Source organism: Trichoderma citrinoviride, assembly GCF_003025115.1.
Source record: "Trichoderma citrinoviride strain TUCIM 6016 unplaced genomic scaffold BBK36scaffold_7, whole genome shotgun sequence".
Lineage (NCBI taxonomy): Eukaryota > Fungi > Ascomycota > Sordariomycetes > Hypocreales > Hypocreaceae > Trichoderma > Trichoderma citrinoviride.
Genome location: NW_020194715.1, coordinates 1,815,040 through 1,839,636, shown reverse-complemented (window position 1 = coordinate 1,839,636; position 24,597 = coordinate 1,815,040). Strand labels below are relative to the sequence as shown.

The 24,597-nt window shown below is 24.3% G+C and overlaps 1 protein-coding gene across 1 annotated transcript; it reads right to left on the bottom strand.

Moving 5' to 3' along the window:
• Positions 1-1,766: 1,766 nt before the first annotated feature.
• BBK36DRAFT_1159644 (ras GTPase-activating protein) lies at positions 1,767-24,487 on the bottom strand (the record flags this gene model as incomplete). The annotated part of the gene is made up of 17 exons (XM_024894220.1): positions 1,767-1,775; positions 9,322-9,330; positions 15,979-16,231; positions 16,288-18,130; positions 18,203-18,885; positions 18,942-19,114; positions 19,196-19,282; positions 19,366-19,737; positions 19,825-20,112; positions 20,172-20,461; positions 20,527-20,595; positions 20,650-20,686; positions 20,745-22,277; positions 22,353-22,464; positions 22,520-22,830; positions 22,895-24,349; positions 24,434-24,487. The coding sequence occupies 17 exons, from the start codon at positions 24,485-24,487 to the stop codon at positions 1,767-1,769; spliced, it is 7,578 nt and encodes a 2,525-aa protein (XP_024749939.1).
• Between the last annotated feature and the right edge of the window lie 110 nt (positions 24,488-24,597).

The window sequence follows — 24,597 nt, the reverse complement described above, 5'->3', positions numbered from 1 at the left end:
ATAAACTATATAAAACTTAATTTTTAATATCTTTTATTAATTATTAATAAACTATTTATTTATATACTTATAAAGTAAGTATTTATTAATTATATAAAATTAAGTTAAGTAAATATAATATTAAATTTAAAGTATATATTTAATAAGTTAATAACTCTTTTATTAAATATTAAAAGATAATAAATACTATTATTAATAAAGCTTAAGAGAGTATATTTAACTTTTTCCTTATTAAGCTTTTTTTACTATACTTATAAAATAAAGTATTAAGCTATTATACTTATTATTTTAATATTTAAAATATTAAGTTATTATTTAAAAATAAATTTAAATAGTATTTTATTTAAGGCTTTATATAAGCTTTAATATTATAAATAGTTAATAATTTTTAATACTTTTAATTAATATTATTTTAATATTTTTTTACTTATAAATATAAGTAATAGTTTATTATAAATTTTAATATTAAAGTCTTTTATAATTTTATTTACTTAATATTACTTTATAAATAATATTTTTATTATAGTTTTTTATTATATAGCTTAATAATTAAGTTTATAATTATTAAATTCCTTTATTTTATTAAAGTAAACTATATAATAATAATATTTTTATAATTCTTTATTTTTTAAAAATTAAATAAATAACTATATAAACTTTTAAGTATTTTATTTATTTTTAATAGCCTTACTTTTATTAAATTTACTATACTTATTAATAAAAGTAATTTAATATTATTTTTTATTTAACTTTATAATATAAAATAATTTATAAATATTAATATAAATTATATTTATAATATATTTTTCTTTTTTTAATTATTCTTAATATAGCTTTTTTTTATTTAATTTTAAAAGCAAGGTTTATATAAATAATATTTATATATTATATTTATTTTATTTATTATATTCTTTAGCTTAATAAAGCTATTATTATTAAAATAGCTTATTTAGTTATATTAAAGTTAAAGCTTTAAGTTAATAATATATAATATAAAAGCTTATATAAAAAGAATATTAATTTAAAAAATAAAAAGCTTTTTAAAATATCTTATTATAATTTTAATCTTAACTTTTTTTAATTATTTAGCTTTTTTAAAATATATATTTTTTTCTTTTTAAATTAAAAAGCTAGGTTATTAAGATTAAGTTTAATTTAAAAATAAGTATATATAAAATATTTATAAAACTAATAATAATTAATATATTTTAATTTATATATTATTAAATAACTATACTTATACTTTTTATTATAATTTTAAAATCTTTAATATTATTAAGTATATTATTATAAATATATATATATATATTAATTAACTTATTTATTTATTTATTATAAAAGAATATATATCTCTTACTTATACTTATAATTAAGTTAACCTTTTATTACTTTATATATAGTACTTTTTATATTAATACCTCTTTTTTTAATACTTTTACTTATTAATATAAGAAGATTAAAAGTAGCTTTTATTAACTTTATTACTTTTATTAATCTTATACTTTTTAAAAAAAGCTTTAGTATTTAAATTTAACTATTATTAAATTAAAGTTATAACTTACTAAATATATTTAAATAATTAAAATATATATATTTAGGCTTTATATATTTTTATTAATTTTCTTTTTATTAATAATCCTTTTTAATCTTAAGGCTTTATAAAATTTATAATAGTAATCTTTTTTTAATAGCTTAATTAATTTATTTATTATTATTTTATTTATTAAAATATACTTTAGCTTAACTTTACTTTTTTTTACTTTCTCTTAAATAAACTATTATTAAGTTTTAATATATTTTAGTCTTTTATAATTTATAAGATTTTTTATTAATATAATTACTTTTTTATTATTATAATATATAATAATAATATTAAAAATAATAAGGTTTTAATTATATTAAAGAGTAAAGACTTAAATAAAATTAATAATAATAAAGTCTTTATTAAAGATTCTTTTTAAAAGTTAATTTATAATTTTATAAAAAGATATTATAGCTAAATTACTTTTTTTATTATATTTATTTAAGTTATATATTTAGCTTTATAATTTAAAAGTATTATTATTATTTATCTTTTTAATAACTAGTTAATTTTTTTACTTTTTATATTAAATATATAATTAAAGGTTAATTATTAAGTATTAAGATCTTTTACTTAATTAAAATTACTATATTTATATAATAGCTATAAGTCTTTTTAAAAAATAAAGTAAAAATCCTTTATATTTAAAATATACTTAAGTATATACTTTATAGCTTATTTATAATTATTATTTAAATTTCTTAAGTAATAATTAATAATAAATATTATATAAGCTAAGCTTTATTTTATTTTTAATATTAAATATATTATAAAATTTTATTATTAATTAATATTTTTTTAATTATTTAAGTAATAAATAAAGTTATTTACTGCTTTTTATAACCTTTTTTTTAATTATAAGTATTAATATTAAGATATAGTTTATTATATTATATTAATAAAAGATCTTTTAAATATAGCCTTATTAATTAAAAATAACTATTTATACTATTCTCTTTTAATAAATATAAATACTAAGGTAATAGTAATATAATTTAAAATTAATTATTAAAGATTATTAATAAAGTTTATTTTTTAATATAATAATTTTTTTTATTTCTTTTTATAAAAAGTAAATTATTTATATAAATTATAATAAAAATACTATTTTTTATATAAAGGCTATTATTTATTAATATTAGTTAAAAACTTAATATAAATAAAAAGTTAATAAGAGTTTTATATTATACTTTTAAAACTTACTTAAGTTTATATAAGGCCTTTTTTAATTTATAAATCTTTATTATATTATTTTTAAAATTAATAAGTTATTTAATATATATATTTTTATTAACCTTTTTATTTAAAAATATTATCTTAATATTTATTAATTTAAATTTTAAGTTTAATATAGCTATAATAATAAATAATATCTTATAAGTTATTAGCTTAATTATTAATATAAATATCTTTATATACTTAATCTTAGTAATTTACTTAAAGCCTTAAATAACTTACTAAGCCTTATATTTAATTACTTAGTTATTAACTTTTTTTAATTTATATTTTTCTTTATAAGATATTTATATTAAGGTTAAGGTTAATTAAATTTTATATATTATTATTTTAAAAAGCTTATATTTTATTTAATATTTTATTATATTATTTATTATAAAAAAAGCTATATTATATCTTTTTATATATTATAAGTTTAATATTATTTATATATAACTTTATAAAAGCTATTAATATAAAAATATTAATTAATAAAACTTAATTATAAAATAAGTATTTTAGCTTTAAATATCTTAAGACTTTATTTAGTATTTTTATTTATTTAAGTTTTATAAATACTATTTATATTATTATAACCTTAATTATAAATTATATTAAACTTATTTTTTAATATCTCTTTTCTTTTTATAATATAAAAGTTATTTAAGCTTTTATTTATATATTTTATTTTACTTTTATATAAGATTTTATTTAAATCTTTATTAATTTTATACTTATAATAAATAGTAAAAAGATAATTTTATACTTATAATAAATAGTAAAAAGATAATATTAAACTTAAAGTAAATATTAAAAGAATTAATTACTCTTTTTCTTAATATTAAAAGCTAATAAACTATATTATTAATAAAGTTAAGTAATATATAATTAATTCTTTTATTATTAAGCTTTTTTTATTATACTTATAAAGTAAAGTATTAAGTAATAATTCTTATTATTTAAATATTTAAAATATTTAGCTATTAGCTAAAAATATACTTAAATAATATTTTTTTAAAAGCTTAATATAAGTTATAATTATAAGAATAATTAATAGTTTTTAAAACTTTTAATTACTATTCTTTAAGTATATTTCTTTTTATTATTATAAGTAAAAGCTTATTTTATATAATAATATTAAAGTTTTTAATAATTTTATTTAATTAATATTATTTTATTAAAAAAAAATTAAAAATAGTTTTATAAAACCTTACTTAATAATTAAATTTATAATTATTAAATTCTTTTATTTTATTTATATAAATAACTTAATATTAATATTTTTATAATTCTTTTTTTTAAGATTTATATAAAGTATTAAATAAGCTTTTATATATTTTATTTATTTTTAATTACTTTACTTTTATTAAAATTATTATAACTATTAATTAATATAATTTAATATCTCTTTTTATTATAATTAATAATAAAAAAAGGCTTATAAATATTAATATAAATAATATCTTTTATATACTAAGCTTAATAAAGTTAATTATAATATAATTTTTCTTTTATTCTTTTTTATAAGTATAGCTTATAAAAGTAATATTTTTATATAATATTTATACTTTTTACTATCTCTTTTAACTTAATAAGGCTATTATTACTAAGATAATTTATTTAGTTATATTAAGTTTATAATTATAAATTAACTATATATAAAATTAAGGCTTATATAAAAGAACTAATTATATATAAAGCTAAGGCTTATATAAAAAGAGTTTATAAATAAGAATTATTTATATAAAATACTAAAGCTTATATAAAAAAAAATTAATTTATAATATAAATAAATTCTTAAAATACTTTATTATTATTTTAATATTTAACTTTTTAATAATCTAGCTATTTTAAAATATATATATTCTTCTTTTTAAATTAAGTAGTTAAGTTATAAATATTAAGTTTAAGCTAAAAGTTAAAGTAAGTAAAATATTTATAAATATAATAATAATTAATTAATCTTTACTTATATATTTTTAAATAATTATTTTATAATCTTTAATAGTAATTTTTAAATTATTAATATTATTAAGTATTCTTTTATAAAGTTAAAAACTACTTAAAGTATTATAAAAAGCTTAAAATATAATATATTATATTATTATAAGTATATTAAGTATTTATATTAAAAAGTATCTTTTTATTATAAAATAGCTAAGTAATATATATTAAATTATAATATTAAAAGCTTAGCTAAATAAGAAAGAAAATAGCTTTTTAAAAACTTATATATAAAGCTTTTATAATTATTTTTTATATTAAATTAAAGTATTTTAAAACCTCTTTTTTAAAGCTTAATTTAAGCTACTTAAGTATTATAATAATTATAAGCCTAAGTAGTAATATACTTTAGTAACTTTTATAATATATAAGGATTATATATATATATATATATATATATATTATTTTTTATATAATAAACTTTATTACTTAAATAATAAAATTAATTAAATTACTAGCTTTTATTAAGCTTAAGCTTTATAATTAATAAGTTTTTTAATTATATACTTTATACTTTTATATTATAATTAAAGATATAAAAAAATATATTAATTTAAAGCTTATTAAATAATTAAATAATTTTTTAAGTTTAAGGTTATTAATTTAAATCTTAAAAAAGTTAAAGCTTTTATAAAAAAAAATCTTTAATATAAAAAAAGAAATAATATTAATTTTTAATAAAAAATAAAAAGCTTATTAAAAGCTTATTAATTATAAATAATAAACTTTAAACTATTAAAGTAATATATAAATAAATAAATAATATAATTTAAAATTAAATATTTACTATAATTAATTAAAGTATTTATTAATATACCTTTAAATAGCTAAAGATTATAATCTTTTTATAATAAAATACTTAACTTAATTTATTATTAAAGTCTTAATATTAGCTATTATCTTAAGTAATTTAAGTATTTATAAAAAAAAATATTTAATAATACTTAAAAATATATAGTATATAAATTTAAAGCTTAAGTAAAAATATATTTAATAATTAAAAGCTTACTTTAAGATATTAATATATAAGATTTTTAAAATTTAAAACTATATAATTATTAATAACTTTTTTAATATTATTTAAATATAATTTATATTTATATAAGTATATATAAAGCTTATTAAGCTTAAGAAGTATATTAATATTAATTCTTTTAAGATTATATCTTTTAAGATTATATTTTTTAATTAATATAAAATAATATTTTTATTAATTTTTAATAATTATAAAAAAAAGCTAATAAGCTAAAAAGCTTACTTAACTTTTTAAAACTATTTAAATTATAATAATTAATCTTTTAATAAATAAGTTAAAGAAAATAATTATAATAATTAATTTAAATATAAATAATTTTATTTAAAAAAAATTAGTAATTATAATTAAAGTCTTAAAAATTATTTAATTTTAAATTATTATTTTATTAAAAAAGTAAATAAGTAATTAAAGAATTCTTTTAATAAAAAGTAAGTTATTAATATACTTAATATACTTAATAAAAATTAATAAATAAAGCTATACTTAAATCTTAAAAAAAAAGATATTAACTTTAATAAAATCCTTATTTTAAATTCTTTAAAAAAAAACTACTTATTTAAGGTAATTTTTATTATATTAAATATTTAAATTATAAGCTTAAAAAGGCTTATTAATATATATATTATATTTAATTATATATACTTATTAAGTTATAATATAGTTTTTAACTTTTATAAATTAATATATTTTATTAAAAGTATTAATTTATTAAAGCTAGGCTTTTTTATTTTAATAAATAAAAGAAATTAAGTTAAGGCTAATATAAGCTAGATTTTAATTATTAAAAAAGATATTTAAAAGCTTAAAAAGATTTTTAATAATAATAAAAGTTTAAATATAATAAATATTATATTAAAAAATATAGCTATTATTAAAGGCTTTTATATTAATATTATATTAAAAGTAAAGCTTAAAGTAAAAGATATTTAATATAATAAATAAAACTACTTATTATATTTTAAACTACTTAAATATTATAAACCTTAATATAAGAGGATTATAAATATTAAATAAGTTTAATATAATTTTATTATTAAAGGCTTATAGCTTTAGCTTAAAAAGATTATAGCTTTATAATATATTTATAAGTATAAAAAAGTAAATAACTTATATTTTTATAAAAAGTTTAAAAATAAATATAATTAATCTTTAATTATTATATTTAGAATTTTTTTTATATTTAATATAAACTTATAATTTAATTAATATAATTAAAGTTATATTTTATTAAGATTTTTTTATAATTTAAATTTTTTTTACTTTTTAATATTACTTATAAATACTTTTAATATTAAAAAAAATATACTTTTAAAAAGATTAAGTAAATAATATAATTTAGTTTTTTTTTTTTAAATATAAGCTTTATTAAGTTTATATTTTTTATAATTATTAATTATATATATACTTTTATTATATTACTTAAAGGTATAAATAGTTATAAAAATAGTTTTTTATATTTATAATATACTTTTAATAATTAAATAAAAATCTTTTTAAACTTTAAAAGAATTTAAAGCTATTATAATACTTTTACTTAAAGTACCTTAGCTTATAAGTAATATAAGCGCTTATAGTTAATATTTAAAATATATAAATAAAGGGAATTAAATATTTAAAGTGCTTTATATATATATTAATATATATAGTATAAGTTATTTTAAAAAGATTATTAAATTATATATTATTATACCTTTTTTAATATATTTATTAAGACTTTTAAAATTATAAATTAAAGTTTAATAGCTTATAATAGCTTATTATAATTAAAAAAGAATATAATAAATAACTATATATATATATATTTTAATTAATAAGTAATTATAAATAATTTTTAATATTTTATATTATTTTAATTATTTAATTAAAAATAATAAAAAGGCTATTATAATAATTAAAATATTATATATTATTAAAGCTAAGTAAAAAAGAAAAGAATTATTCTTAAGCTTATATTCTTTTTTATATATAAGCTAAATAATAAAATTAAGTATTTTAGCTAAATTATAATAATTAAACTTATTAAAAAACTTAAAAAGGCTAATTTATTTAAAAAGCTATAAATTAAAAGTATTTTTATTATTATTTATTTATTTAATATTAGCCTTTTATATATATATATATAATATATAAATATTAATATATAAGTTAAGAGAATAGTTTTAATTATATATATTATTAATTATTTAAAAGCTTAATATAAACTTAAGACTTAATTAAAATAAAATATATATATATAGCTATAAGGCTTATATACTTTATTAAAATTAAAAAGCTAAAATTAAAAAAAGGTATTTTAAAGTAAATTTTAAAAAAAATAATTAGTTATTTAATAAGTTATAAAGCTATTAATATATATAGAATTTAAATTCTTTATTTTAAAAAAGTCTTTATAAAAAAAATTAAATTTAATAAAATAATATTTTATTTAAAAAAGTAAAAAGTAAAGTAATTATTTATTAAAAAGCTTAATAAGCTTTTTAAGTAAGTTAAAGAAAATAAGTTAAAATATCTTTTATTATTATAAAATATACTTATTAATAAAAACTTTACTTAAAATAGCTTAATAATTAACTTAAAATTATTAAATAAAGCTTTTTTAATAAAAAAAGCTAGTAATAAATAAAGCTATAAATATTAAAAAAGACTTTTAAAATAAATATATAATATATAATATATAAAAGGTTTAATAATATTTAAAAAAGTATATAGTTAAAAAATATAAAATATAATAAGCTTATAATTAATATTACTTTTAAAAGTTTATTTAATTTAATAAAATTAAAAAATTAATAAAAAAAATATTAAGTAAATAAAAAGGCTATAAACTATATAAAAGTATATAATAAAAAAGGTAATAAGCTTAAAAAATAATTTTATTATTATTATAAAAGTTTAATTAATAAAATTAAAGTAATAGCTTAAAGGTATATATTATATTTATACTTTTTTAATACTTTTATTATTAAGATAATATATTTATAAATATTAAGTATTTTATTTAAAATTATTATTATTATAAAAAAGTTACTTTTTATAATAATAATATTAAAGCCTTTTATATTTACTTTTAATTAAAAATAAGTTTTAATAATAAATATTAATAAACTTTATAATTAATCTTTTTATTTATAATAAGTTTATTTTATAATACTTTATAATTATTATTAACTATATATTTAAATATATATAACTTAAAGCTATATATTTTAAAATTATAAAAGACTATATTATTAAATTTAAAATAATTTAATAATAATTTTATAAGTTTTTAATATATATTATTAATAATAATAAATTAAATTAAGTGAATTATTTTTAGTTTATATTTTATATATTAATTAAAATAAAATAACTTTTTTTATTATATATTATTTTTAAATAAATAATAAAATAAAAGAAATTAAAAAGTATAAGCTATACTTTATATAATAATCTCTTTTTTATAATTTAATTAGCTTAATTATTTTTTAATATACTAGCTTACTTTAAATAACTATAACTTATTTATTATTAAGTTTAGCTTAAAATCCTTTTTTAATAATTATAATATTAATTTAATTTTATAAATACTTATATTTAAAGTAAGTAAACTTTTATTAATAAAATATACTATTACTTTTTTTAATTATTTAAAAAAAAGCCTTAAAGTAGCTTAAATAACTATTATATTTATTTAATAATAATAATAAAAATTAATAAACTAAAGCTATTAATTAATAAAGTAGTTTTAAATTAATAATAAAGTTTAGCTTTTTTTATATAATATTAAAATAAACTAGCTTTATAAAAAACTTAACTAGCTTTATATAAAATAAATAATAATAAAAGTTTTTACTTTTTTAATTATAAAATTAAATTTAAAAAAAAACTTATATTTTATATTTTATATTAATTTAATTAAATAAATAATAAATAATTTACTTTTATTATAATAACTTTTAAATTTTAGCTAAGTTTAATATAAGTTTATTTTATAAAATATAAAACTTTATAAAAAAAATATAAAATAAAGAAAATCCTTATAATAAAAATATAAATAAGCTTAAGTAAAAAGCACTTAATTTATATTAAATAAATTAAATATAATCTTTTAACTTAAAAACCTTTAAAAGAGTTTAAAAAAATATATATATATTAAATAAATTAAAAAAAATAATACTTAATATATTATTATAATAAGCTTAAGTATAGCTTATATATATATATATTAATTAATTATAAACTATTTATATATATATATAAAATAAAAAGAAATTAAGCTAAGATTATAAAAAATAAAATTAAAAAAATAATTAATTAATATAATAAAATAATAATAATAATACTTAATATTAAATATAAAAATAATATTAAAACTAACTTTTAAATTAATATAAGTATTATTCTAAAAAAAAGACTTTTTTAAGGCTAGCTTAATAGCTTAATAGCTATATAAGTTATAGTAGTTTTAATTAAATAAATAATAAGCTAAGCTTATATTAAAAAAGCTAAGCTTTAAAGCACTTTTATAATAATATATAAACTTTAGTATTTTAATAAAAATATAATTAAAAATATAAAATAAGTTAATAATAAAATAATATAAAGTAATATTAAGATTATATAAAAAAGAATTAAGCTAGTATAAATTAATTAATAATATTATATAAAAAATATAAAAAATATATAAAAAAAAGATATATATAAAGTAAAAGTAATAAACTACTTAATTATAATAGCTTATATATATATTAAGTTAATATAAATATAAAGTATTAAGTTATATATAGCTTAAGTAAAAACTTAAGTAAATTTATTAATTTACTTTTATAAAAGCTAAAAACTTAATATAAAAGTAATAATAATAAATAAAATATTAATAAAAAATTAAAATAAAGTTAAAAAATAAGTAAATTATAAGTTAAAAAGGTTATAAAAAGAATTAAAAATAAAAAAAGCTAAGGCTAAAAAAGTATTATATTAATAAAAAATAGGCTTTTTTAAAAATAATATACTAGCTATAAAAAAAATTCCTTAAGTAATAAAGTTTAAGCTTAAGCTAAAAGTAATATAAAAAAGAAAAAAGCTAATAATATAATATATAAGTTAAAGTATAAAATAAATATAAGCTATATATTATATAAAAGCTTATAAGCTTTATATAAAAATATTACTTATATATAAGTAATATATTACTTTTTTTTTAATAATATATAAGATTTTTATATTATTATTTTTTAATTTACTTATTTAATATAAAGATAATATATTAATTAATAATTACTTATATTTATATAAAATTAATTAATATTAACTATTATAAAAAAAAATATATATATATATATAAAATAAAAAAAATAAATATTTATATAAAAATATAATTAAATATATTATATATTATATTAGCTTTATTTTATTTTAAAAGTAAAAAATAAAGTATTAAAGTTAATATAATATTAAAAGTAATATTAGTCTTTATTATATAAAAAAAAAGTAAATTAAGTAATAATAAGCTTAATTAATATAATATTATATATACTTTATTAAGTTTTTATAACTTATATAAATAAATTTAAAAAAATAGCTTATTTATTAAGCTATTTATTAACTTTTTTTTATATTAGCTTTAAAATATACTTAAGATTTTATATAATAGCTTTAAATATATATTATACTTTATAAAAGTAAGTATATATAATAAATAATATATTAATTCTTATATATTTATATTTAGCCTTTTTATATAAAATATAAATATAATTATAATTATATTAATAATTTAAAGTATATTTATTAATTATATAAGTAATATAATTATAATAAAAATAGCTAACTTATTTTAAAAATATAATAAATTCCTTTTTTAAATCTTTTTAATAATATATATATTAATAATATAATAAGTAAAAAGAGAAAAAAGTATAAAAGTATTATTATTATAAAAAGTATTAATATTAAAATATTAAAAGTAATTATTAAATATTATAAAAATATTAACTATACTTAATAAAAAATAAAAATATACTTATTATTAATTATATAAAAAAGTATAATAATAATTAAATAAAAATAATATAATAATATTAAAAATAAAAAAATAAAGAAATTAAAATATAAAAAAGCTATAATATATAATTTATAAATATAAAAAAAATAATATATATATAAACTATAAGTATACCTTAAATAAATTTATAAATAGTTTAATAAATAAATTATTATAAAGCCTTTAATATATAATAATATATATATTATTTATAATAATAAAAATAAAAAATTATATAAAAAAGTATATTAAATTAAAAAATAAAAGTATTATAATATAAAAAAAGCTATAATATTTTTATAATATATATAACTTAAGTAAACTTACTTTTAAATAATAATAAAGCTAAAATAATATTATATTATAAATATTATATTTAAATATAAAAATAAAATAATCTTAATATAAAAATAACTAAAGTTAAATATAAAAAATAAAAAAGAATAAAAAATATAATATAAACTTAAAAGAAAATTTTTCTTAAATAAAAAGCTTAAAACTTAAATTATATTAATAATTAAGCTAAAAAAGTAAGGTATATTATAAGCTTAGGCTTTACTTAAGCTTATTAATAATTAAGCTACTTTAATATAATAATAGCTTAGCTTAAGCTTAGCTTAAGCTTAGCTTAAGCTTAAGGTATACTTAGCTAAAGTATATAATAAGTATATAATATATAATAAATAATTTTTTAAGTATATAAATTTATATATAAATATTTACTTATAAGTATTATAAAACTAGTCTTTTTATAATTTATTTAAAATAAAATTAATATAAGTTTATTATATTATAAAAGTATTAATAAACTTAAATAATAATACTTAATATTAAAAAAAACTATAATAATATTAAAATATAGTTTTTTTTAATTATTTTATTAAACTTAAATATAATAATATATATTTTTAAAATTTAATTTTATAAAAGTTTTAGTATTTTTTAATTAATTTAAAACTTTATAAATTAATAATAATAATATAATATTTTTTTTAATACTTTAATTAAGTTTTTAATAATTAATATAAAGTTTAAGTTTACTTTTTTTTAATATAAATAAAACTAAAGCTTTATATAAATTAATAAACTTAATAATTTATTTATTTTATAATATATAATTAATATATTTATAAAGTATTTATAACTTTTTTATTATAAAAAAATATATAAATTTTTAAAAAAATATATAATTAAGTTTAAGATTTATTATATAAATAGAATTATTAAAAAATATAAATCTAATTATAATTTTACTTTTTATAATATTAAAATAATTATAATATTATAATAATATATAATAAAGTTTAAGTAGAATATTATTTATATTTTAAGTATATAAAACTTATTTATTAAGTGCTTTTACTTTAATAATAATATAAAAGAAATTAAAAATATATTATATTTTTTTAAATTAATAATATATAAATTTTCTTTTTATAAAATAAAATAAACTATACTTTATATTATAAATATAAAAGATTTTTATTATTTTATTTATAAAAATCTTAAAATAATATTTTTATATATATTTATAATTTTAAAACTTATTTTAAACTTTTATTTTATTTTTTAATTATAAAAGCTATTTATTATAATATTTATAAAAGTCTTAAGCTAAAGTTTAAAAAGCTTTAATTTTTTAAAAGTTTATAAAAAGTAATAAAGTATTTTTTATTATTTATTTACTTATTATATTAATATTATTATTATTATTAATAAATATTACTTTATATTATTATTTATTTTATAATTTAATTTATATTAAATAATATAAAAATAAGCTAATATTTAAAATAATAATTAATAAATAATTATTAAGTTTTTAAGCTTATTATATTAAAATAAAAATATTATTAAGTATAATAATTAATTATTTTTAATATATTAAGTAATTATAATATTTAGTATTATATTTAAAGCTTTTATAAATAATATAGTTTTTAACTTAATATTAATTTTTATAATAAGATTTTTTATACTTTTAATATTTAAATAATAATTATAGCTATTTTAAAAATTCTTTTATTATAATAATATTATTATTATATTAAAGTTTTAACTTATTTAAATTATTATTTTTTTTAATATAAGTTTAATTTTAATAATTATTATTAAGTTTATAATAAAGTTATTAATTTTTTTTTCTTTTATTTTATTTATTTTATTTATATACTTATATTATAAATCTTTAATTAAATAATTAAAATTCTCTAATTATAAATACTAGTTTATATCTTTAGTTAATATTTTATAATAAAAAAGCTAATTTAAAAAAAGTTTAATAATTAAATAGCTATTTTAATTATAATAATTTTATAATAATAAAAAATTATATTAAAAAACTTATTAAAATATTAATATAGCTATATAAAAATATAAATAGCTTTATATACTATTATAATTTTATTAAAAAAGTAATTTATATAATATTTAAAATATTATTTTTAAAAAAATCTTATTTTAATTATTATATTTTAAAATTTATTAAATTTATTATTAATTTACTTTTTAAGTATAATATAATAAAATATATTTTACTTTTATTATTATTAAATATTATTAAGATTATTCTAAAGTAATTATTAAGGCTATAAAAATATATTTAATATTTACTTTAACTTTTTTAAATAAAAAAAGCTTTATAAATAAGATTTTTATAAATATAAAATTATTAACTTATTATTTTATTAAATATTTATTACTTTTTTTTTATATAATAAAGTTTAATTATAAGTTTTTTTTTATTTAAAACTTTTTTATAAAATTAGCTAATTATTACTTTTTTTATATTTTTATTAATTCTTTTACTTACTTTTATAACTTTTTTTTTAATAATAATTAAATAATTTTAACAGTTTTAAAGTTATATTACTTATACTTTATTATAAAATTACTTTTATTTTAAGTTTATTTTAGGTTTTTTTTAAAAAAATATAAAGTTAATTATAATAAAAAACTATAACTTATAAAGTTTATTTAAAAATTATAAATTATTATAAACTTATATATATTTTTTAATTAATAAATTAAAGCTATAAAATTATAATATTTATATTTTATTATATTTATTATTCTTTATATTTATTATTCTTTTTTTTAATAGTTTTTATTTTTTATAAATAAAATAAATAAATTTATTAAAAGTATTTAAAAATAATATTAAAAAGTAAAAAGAATTTTAATTATAATTTCTTTTAATAAAGTATAACTTTAATTATATTAATTAAACTTTAAGTTTATATTAAATATAAAAAGAATTTTAAATATAAAAGTTAAAAGTTAATTATATTTATTTTTAAACTTTTTATAAAAATATAAGTTAATTACTTTTTTATATTTATAAATATATTAAAAAGCTATAACCTTTTTAAGCTAAAGCTATAAGCTTTTAATAATAAGATTATATTAAACTTATTTAGTATTTATAAGCCTTTTATATTAAGGTTTATAATAGCTTATTTATAATAATATTATATATTATAAAGCTTTAGCTATTATAAACTAGTTAAAAATATATTATAAAATATATATTTTTTATTTATTAATAAAATTATATATTTAAGTTATTATATATAGTATAACTTATAAAAGAAGCTTTATAATTTATAAAATTTTAATTTTTATATTATTTATAACTATTCTTAGTATTTTATTAAATAATATATTTATATATATAATTATTTAAAACTTTTTATAAATTATATAAAAAAGCTAGCTAAAACTTAATTATATTCTTTATTAAAGTTATTAATTAATATAAATAAATAAAAATATTTAAAAAATATTTATAAGTTAATTATTTAAATAATAAATATTATTTTTTAAATATATTTTAAATACTTTTCTTTAAGATATTTTCTTAAATAAAAGATAATATAAATATTATTATTTTATTTACTTAAGCTAGTTAATACTTAAATAATAATTTATTAATACTTTAATTATAATACTTTTAAAACCTTTTTAAATTAAATAATAAAACTATTATTATTAAAGCTTTAAGAATAATATTTATTAAGAAGAGATATTAATATATAATATATAGTATATTATATAATTATTAACTTAGCAAGTTAGTAATTTACTTTAAATAATTAAGAAAGGAATTAGTCTTACCTCTATTAACCTCTCTGTTAAATCGAAACACTCGCGCCGTATCTCCTCCCCGAGATCCTGAGAGGAGAACCGCCACAGCCCTGTGAAGCCCATCTCATGTAATGCGTCTATAAGTGGGCGCATTGAGCCCATCTTGTCCTGGAAGGTTGCGTCCGAGGCAATTGTGCGCAGCAAAGTGTTGGCGGCCTTTAGAGCGCTTGTGTCTTGACTGTGTAACAGTACCTCCTCTATCAATGATGGTATTGCGCCGCACCTATGTGACATCAGTTCAACTTCCCCTCGTAACGAAGCAGCAGAGTTACAACTTACAGTTGTTCAAAGACCAAGGGCCGCTGCAAGGCCAGCTCGTTCAGCCATTGCAGACTCCGGACCTGTACTCGTTCCTCAAGGTATTGGAAGTCAACTAGTTCAATAGCGGAGATGAGTAGCAAGTCTCTGTCCCTTACGTTGTCCATTCTTTGGCGGCCGGTGAGCGTCGTGATGTTGCCGGCGTCCTCAGAACCCACTCCAGCTATCCAGAGGCCGTCCCTGTAGTCCTCGGGAAGAACGCCCCGTGCCGAAATCAGGGCGAGATATGGCAAAGAATCCGTTGTGGGATCATCCTTGGATGCAGGAGGCACAGTGGTAGAGTTGGCAATCTCCACGAACGCGGAGAGAACGCGGATTGCCGTTGGGCGTGTTGATGTATCAGTGAGCCCGCGGACCAGGCAAGCGCAGACGGCAAAGTGAAAGCTCTCGTGATCGAAATGGATTCCATACGCATCGTCCAGCGGCAATGCGGCCTCTTCAAGCTGGCCGCGGCTTTGCAAAAGAAGCGAAACAAACTTCTCCCCAGTAGCACTACACACGGCGCCGAGGTTGGTCAAGACTGCCTCAAGGAACTGGGCTGTGCAGTTGAAGAGACCAATGGGGACAAGTCGGACGAGAGACATGGCCAGCCAGAAGAGCTGAAGACCGTAGCGAGAGGATGAAGGGAGCTTGATCATCATCTTAGACAACGACGTCACGATGGAGATTAGCATTTCGCTATTCCCATCTTCGCCAAACTGACCGATACTATTGCGCAGGGCAACGAGCACTTGGTATAGCAGGTCGTCGTCCACCTCTTCACGAGCCAGGTATCCCATTACCGCAAAAGCCCTCGGCTGCACAGCCGGGTTGTTCTGAAAGGCGGTGCTGGCTACCAGGCTCATCCAGCGTGATCTCCAGCTATTCGCCAAGTCAACCGAAGGCGCTGCAATGGAGCATATGTCAAACAGGATGACAGTCAAGTTCTCAGTTGCTGCGAGTGTCGAGCTTGAGTCGTGTGCCGTGGAGACGGAGGCGCCGTCGCGAATGGTCGACGTCGTCAACGAAAACGCCTCGCCTCGGGGCTCACAAAGAATGTCAAGGTTCGCTTTCAGCTTGGTGAGCTTCGCCTCATCCAAGTTGAACGCCGTACATATTGAATGAACCGAATTGATTAACAGCTTGTACACGAGAGAGCGAACGCCATTGTCGCCCGTGTTTGCCAGCATCGTGACAATATGGAAGATTTCGGGCAAGAATAGCCGGGACTGAACACCGCTATCGAACGACAAAGCAACGCAAAACTGGAGAAGAACGCAAATCTCTGCCCAGACTGGGCTGTCCTGCAGATATCTCGTCGGCCTCAGTGATGAACGATTGAGGGTTTTGCGCAGTCGGGAGAATATTCTCCCCCGAATGGTTACAGTCCCGATTCCAGTGACGACAGGTGCAATGACGTCCAAGGACTCTTCATGAGCCCCATAGCTTAGAGCAGTCTTGATGAGCTCATCGAGGAATATGTCGAGGAGCAGCTCGTCATTGGTGATTGAGGGTAGGACAAAGTGCTGAAGAGGATAAACGAGGTGTTGGTCTAGAACAATAACGTCGATCATCTTCCTTAGGAGGGTGGCGACCTTGTCTCTTCCCTTTTCGCTGTCTTGTTCACTTGTCAAGATATTCGTTCGAAGGCCACCAAGCCAGGGTGACATGTACGCCAGGCTGAGCGGCCTTTGCTCTTCAGGAAAGCTTTCCCATCCAACAAAGAACTCGGTCAGGAAATCAGACGTCAGCTGTGGCTGCGTGGTGGCCAGGATCCTGCTAATTTCAACAACGAATTTTGTGGGATCAGCCGGAATAGAGATGTCTAGTGCATATGATTAGCATTGGTGAATAGGCCCGGCCGATCAATTTGGCTCAGACTGGCCAGCAACTTTACCTTTTGCACATGACAATCGGGAATCTGCGCTGAATTTGAAGGCCCTGCAGAGAGCTCCCAGCAGATTATATGATGCCAATCTTAGAGACCGGTCCGGACTCAAGAGATTTGTAAAGGCAAGATTAAGCAATGTGCCGGGCACGTCTTGGGGACGCATAAGCCGTTCAAACGGCTTGTATGTGCGATTCTCCTTTCCGTGCTTGCTCTTGGCGCTGCGGATGGTCTGGAGCACGTCTGCCTTCTTTGGGCTGGTAAAGTACATGACGATTTTCCCGCCATCTGCGCGAAGCCCAAAGGACGAATCATCCTCTGATTGCAGTGATGTTGTTGTTGTTGCCTCGTCCACGTCCCCCAGTCGGAAGATATCGTTGACGGTGGTACTGAGACGGAGACCGGACAAAACCTCCTGTTTCTTGGTCGTCGTCACTTGGACGAACTGGCTTCCAACCTTGATTGCGACATCTACCCTTCCCTTTGACTTGGAGAGCCTCGTGACGGGCTGGAACATGTAACGAGTATCTGTGACGACGCTGATCGTTTCTTTGGGAAGATGGAGTTGACTGAGGTGGAAATGAGCTTGAAGGTCCTGGAGGCTTCCTATCAAGTGGTATTCCACGTTTCTCGGATGGAAGGCACTGCTATCACTTCTCGTAGAAACCCGCAAAAGGTGTCGGAAGCATCTCCTGCATGCACTGCATTAGAATCAATGGGGACATCAAAGATGTGGGACATGGCAAACCTGAAAGCGCTGTTCATGTTGTAAACGTAGACCCTGGTGAGGTTGAGCGTCAGCTCTGAGGGAGTTAGGAGATCCAGCATCTTGAAGAATTCATCCTGGGGATCGTTCCGTCCATTGTAGCATGTAGCATCTATGAAGAGCCCGAAGGGTTCATGCCAAAGCCTGCTGGCGATCTGGTAAAGCGCATTAGTATGCTTCGCTTTGGGCTCATGGTAACGGGTATGGGATGTCTAAAGGGGGACCAAGTGACTAACCTTGAGATAGCAGTAAAGCATGGTATCATAATCGATATTATCAGCCTCGATGTGCCGTAGGATAATGCAGATAATCGAGAGTCCATCCTGAGGGGGAAAGCTCAGCACATGCTCGTGAACATTTCGAGACCTAGATTAGGCTCTGATGGGAAGTTGATGGTATAACTCACCTTGCTTTCGCCGCCGTCATACACCGCACGGGACGTCAGATAAGATTCCGTACCACGGAAGGCATTTCGAAGCATGAAATTCTGGAATCGGGAATACAAGGGCGGGCTGTTCGTCGAGATCTGTGGGCGATTCCATGATATGGCCAAGGGGGGAGGGCCGAGATTTGCAATGAGATTTCGCAGAGGTTCCATGGTCGGGGACCGACCGCGAGCATGCTCTCCAGGAGACCTGACATAATCTCTCCTATCTTTGGCAACGAGAATCTGCTGAAGGTGATCCCAGTGATCGTAGAGAAATCGATGCAAAGCCACGCACGAGCCGAAATCAATGGCCTTTTTGTTACTACTGATTTCAATATGACTTGGCGGAATCTTCCTCGTAGTTAGCTCATCTTGCTGTCATAGAAGTGGAATAAAAGGAAGAATGAAAGCAGATGAGAGGGAAGGGTATACACTCACCGATATTTCACGCAGGAATCCCATCACGACATGAATGTTCTGGACTAAGAAGAGGTTCAGTGGGAACATGTAAGGCTCCTTGGTTCCGAATAGGACGTTGTTGGCCAAGTTTTGGATAATCTTCGCTATCAGCAGCAGTCCTCGCCGCATTTCCTTTGATGGAGGCGTCGGCACGAGCCCTTCGACTTCCGGAGCAACGATTGCGGGACAGAAGAAACGAAGAAAGATGAAGGCACCGACGGCAGTGTATTTGGCGTTGGGGAAGCGGTGCAAAACGGCATCTGAAATCTTATAGAAATGTCAGTGGCGCCCGGTTATCCAGTCAATAGGGGACCATGTGGACTCACTATGCTGCAAATCTTCCTGAAAGAGGGGGGGATATTGGCAGCAGAGGCGCAGATATCGTCCATGAAGACTTTGGCAACGATCTGAAGCTGGAGGGCATTCTTTTGCAGTTCTTCCTGAGTGCCGACCCGGGCCGGATCGAGCTCCAAGTCCAAGTCTTGCGATGTGAGCATGAGTCGTTCGAGGACTTTATGGAGAGTTCCCTGCAAGTAGGCGAAACCTTTCCATCTCGCGTAGACAGACAGCATCTTGGTCGCGACGCAGTTTCGACGCAAAATCTCCGTCTCGTTTTCTAACGTGAGGTTAGCCGCAACGCCGTTCCTGGAGACAGCGAGCCAACAAGAGCGTATGGCTTACCAGTCTGCTCAATTTCAGCTCGGATGAGCGCCTCAAACAGCTCGAATATGAGGCCTCGCTGCTCGAACACTGTCAAAAGACAGATTGTAAGTTCGTCGACTTCTGTGCTTGGGCATATCGCACTCATCGAAGCAGGCAGGGATAGATCTTTTGTGAGTAGCTTCATGTGGATTGTTAGCCTCTTCGAAAGGAGTTCGTGCAAAGGCGAGACAACGAACCTCTAAGAGCTCCTCGTATTTCTTACTAACAGCCGAGTCTGTCAAATTGCTGAACTCTGTCCCTTGGACGAGTATGTTGTAGAGAACTTTGACGAAGGCCGTTCGGATTTCCACATTGTCGTGATAACCGATATTGATGGAATGCTTGAGACCAACATCGATGTTTGCGCTGAGCAGATTGGAGAGGATGGTGATGGCCAAGTCTGAGTTGGATATTACCTCATCCCGGCCAGCCAGAGTTGCAGAAAGGTCTGATCTACTTGTTTCAGCAGACTCGTTATTCAACAGAGAAAGGAAGCGATTGAAGTAGTTGTGGAACATCTGGGACTTCATCTCGCTCATCCCGACATCTGACTGACTGTCAGCGGGCTGCAGCGGTAGGCGAAAGGTGAGATCAGCAAGGGATCGCAAGCAGGCCTTGTCAAGGTCCTTCTGAACCCTGTTCAGGTCATCCGGTTTCCCCCCTATGCCGGCCTGGTCCGCATGCGGTGACCGTGGTCGATCTATCCAGCCGATGGTGTACTCAAGGAGCTGGTTCCGAATATGCACATCATCGCGGAGGTTCAGATGCTCCTTTCTCTTCGTCACGGCCTCACACAATTGACAGACCCTTATCTTGACACGTAGCGTATTCGCGGTATCTGCGATTCCGTCGATGAATTTGGCAAAATTCAGCGTCATCAGGCCCAGGTGAACTGACGAGGCCGCTCCCAAGTCGGCGGGAATCTCCAGTCTTTCGACCAACGTTTTCAAGAGAGAAGCGGCCTGCTCTGCGAATATTATGTCCGTCTCCTGAGCCTTGTCTGCCGGAGCGAGGACACCGGCAAACAGCACATCTAATTCTGACTCGAGAGCTTTGAACAAGGCGGGATAGAGAACTGATGATACCTCACTCGATAGGATTTCGCGCATAGCTTCACGAACTCTGACGTTTGCACACGCCAGGAGCTGGATAGCCAACTTGAGATAGCGTTTGAGGGATGACTCTTCAGACTGCTCAGGCGAGGATCGATCGATCCACTTCAGGTTCTGGAGCGACGGTTCTTCCAGAATGATGGGCTGGTCGGCAGTACAGACGCCCCCAAGAGAGGCAAGGAAACCTGAGAGGTTTCGCCACTCTGACAACAATCGGTCATCGACGGAGTTGGGATGAAGCGCCGAGACTTTTTGAACCAAGTATATCCAACGTTCGAAGGCCATTTCCCAAGCATCCAATATGCCTGATGTAGGAAACTGTATGCGACGCAGGAGGTTTCGAATGCGTTTCTGAAAGGCGACCAGTCCGGTGAAGCGGAAAGCCGGAGAGGCGATCTCACGGAAAATATCCCCGTTGCGGAGGACCGAGGCTGAAGACTTGATAGCTTCAGAGGACTCGCCGATGCAAGAGCACTCTGCCACAAAAAGGCCGATACAAGAAGTCACCAGCTGACAGACGTCAATGTCGGCGGAGCAGAGGGACACCAGAAGAACGGTCTCCAACTTGGAGGAAGCGGCGGCCATGTCAGGGAGCTCCTTGGAAAGGCGAGTCAACTCCTGTAGAAGTTGGGAATCTAGGAGTTAGCGAGGATGAAGAGATCACTCGAGACGATCTGCGGATAAGCATCTTACCGGTATATTTCTCAGTAGTGTGAGACGTGCTTTGAGGTAATCGCGCATCGTCGTCAACTCAGAGAGTCTGGGATGAACCATGCGGTCACACAGCTCTAACAGAACCTTGGAGCTGGAGAAGCGGTATTAGTCGATGCCGGCTGTCGCAAGAGAGACTTGATTCGTACCTTCGAGCCCAGAACGTCTCACGTAGGTCAATGATATCGGGGTGGCTTTGCTCATTGAAGGACTTGACAGCCTCTGGGTGCTCCGTGAAGAGCCTCTCGGCAACTTCGGTTGCAGTCTGGCAAATAGTCTTGTTGGATGAGATGACTGTGAACATGAAGGGCCCCAGAGTGTCAATCGTCTGCGTCTGACGATTCAGCTCATTCAACAGAGGCGTGGGTAGAGCACCGAGAAACTTGAGGATGCTGCGCGCCATGTTGATGGTCTCATTACTGAGATTTACCGCTGGATCCCACGACACGGCTACACAAGTCTAACAACAATCAGCATCTTCATCATCATCACGGCGAATATAAGTAAGACGTTGTGTGGCAAACCTTTAGCTGTGACTGAATAAAGGGAAGAGCTTCGTTGAAGAGTTCATTATATCTGGTAGCGTCTGGCTGATTCGCAAGATGACAGCAGGCTTGGATAACAGCGACTTTGAAACTATGCGGCGACGAAGGCGAGATACAGGTATCAAGGACAGTATCAATACACACGTCCAGGTTCAGATGCGCTAGAGTAATGAAAGCGGCAGTAATCATATTCTGGTCAAAGTGGGCAGAGGGCGAATTCGTCGCGGAATGGCGAAACACTGCGTCCCGAACTTCGTCCTGCACGTCCATGGCATAACTGACGAGCGCAGAGTCGCTTTCTGCGCTGAAGTGCCGTGCCGCACGGAGCAGGGAGATGACACAGTATCCAGCCTGCTCGTTCCCGTTCTTCATGGTTTTACGCAGCCCATCCAGAAATGACACCTTCTTCATGATATTGTTGCTCTTGGCCTCCCTCAAGTTACTAGCGACCTCGAACACGTCAGGCATGAGGAAAAGAAGGGTTGTTTGCAGAGGGAAGAGGAGAGCCTTGCGTCTACCATTGTCAGTCACGGTTTGGGTCATGTCGAAGAGAGTATCCGCGCCTCCGTCAAGCCGCCGGTGTAGACGGTGTAGACGGACAAACTCCTGCGGATATCGGTCAATCCATCGAGCTATCAGCAACGGCATGGTCGCGGCGACGGTATTCTGATATGACTTCCGGAAGTGGAGGAAGCTTGAGCATATCTCCTGGATGATGAGGCCAAGCTTGGCGCCGTCGACCCAGAAGGAGGAAATCAGCCGCACGATGATGAGCGAGCCTCTCCCTGGATCTTGGGAGCTCCAAGCCTCCGAGTTTGCATCCGCCGCTGCGGAGACACGGACGTTGTATATGACATCCCTGAGGTAGCCAAACGAATGCGACCAACTGGAGGCCGTGACATAACCCACGAATGTCTTGACAGGCGTCTCGACCTGGTCGAGGTACGACGCAAGGCGGCTTTCGGCCTCGAATTGTTCGTTGTGGGCGTCCTGCGGCGCCTCGCCGGACCAGCGGGCCGCGCTGGTGCTGCCCCCGATACTCTGATCCAGGAGCACATGTGCTGAGAGCATGTAGTTGTCGGATATAGGCTCCAGCAGGTCCTTGAGAGCATCAAAGATGCGGCCAACAAGCCGCTCACTCAGGGGGGCAGACGGCAAGGCTATGTCCTCGTCCGGGGCGTTGGGCTGCGCGCTCCAATTGGCAGAGCAGCAGTCTGCCGCCAAGCTCAGCACAAAGAGCTCCGACGACAGCACATGGCTGGGATGATCCGAGACGGCACTGTAGGGGCGCGCGAGCTCTTCGAGCAGTCCCACCAGCGACTCCAGTATGATGCCAATGGACGCCTTGCTCAGGTCGACGAGCGTCGACCTCGCGATCTGCAGCACTTCATCCTCCAGGGGGCTTTGGCTGCTCGTTCCGGTGACGTGCGGCAGCTGCGATGCCCCCGATGGGCTTATACATTAGCCGGGCGTCCGCAGCAGTCGGAAAGGAGGCGATTGACGCGGATTGATGCTTACCCTGCTGGACAGCCGCTCAACCAGGCAGGCGACCAGGCTTGAATCCCCAGACATGGCGGTGATCTGGAGATGTCGGAACGAGCTCGGTGGGAGTGGATGAGGCCATGATGGAAGCCCAGGGCCTGGAAGTGCAGCGCGGGGTACTTTCTATCATGTACTAACCT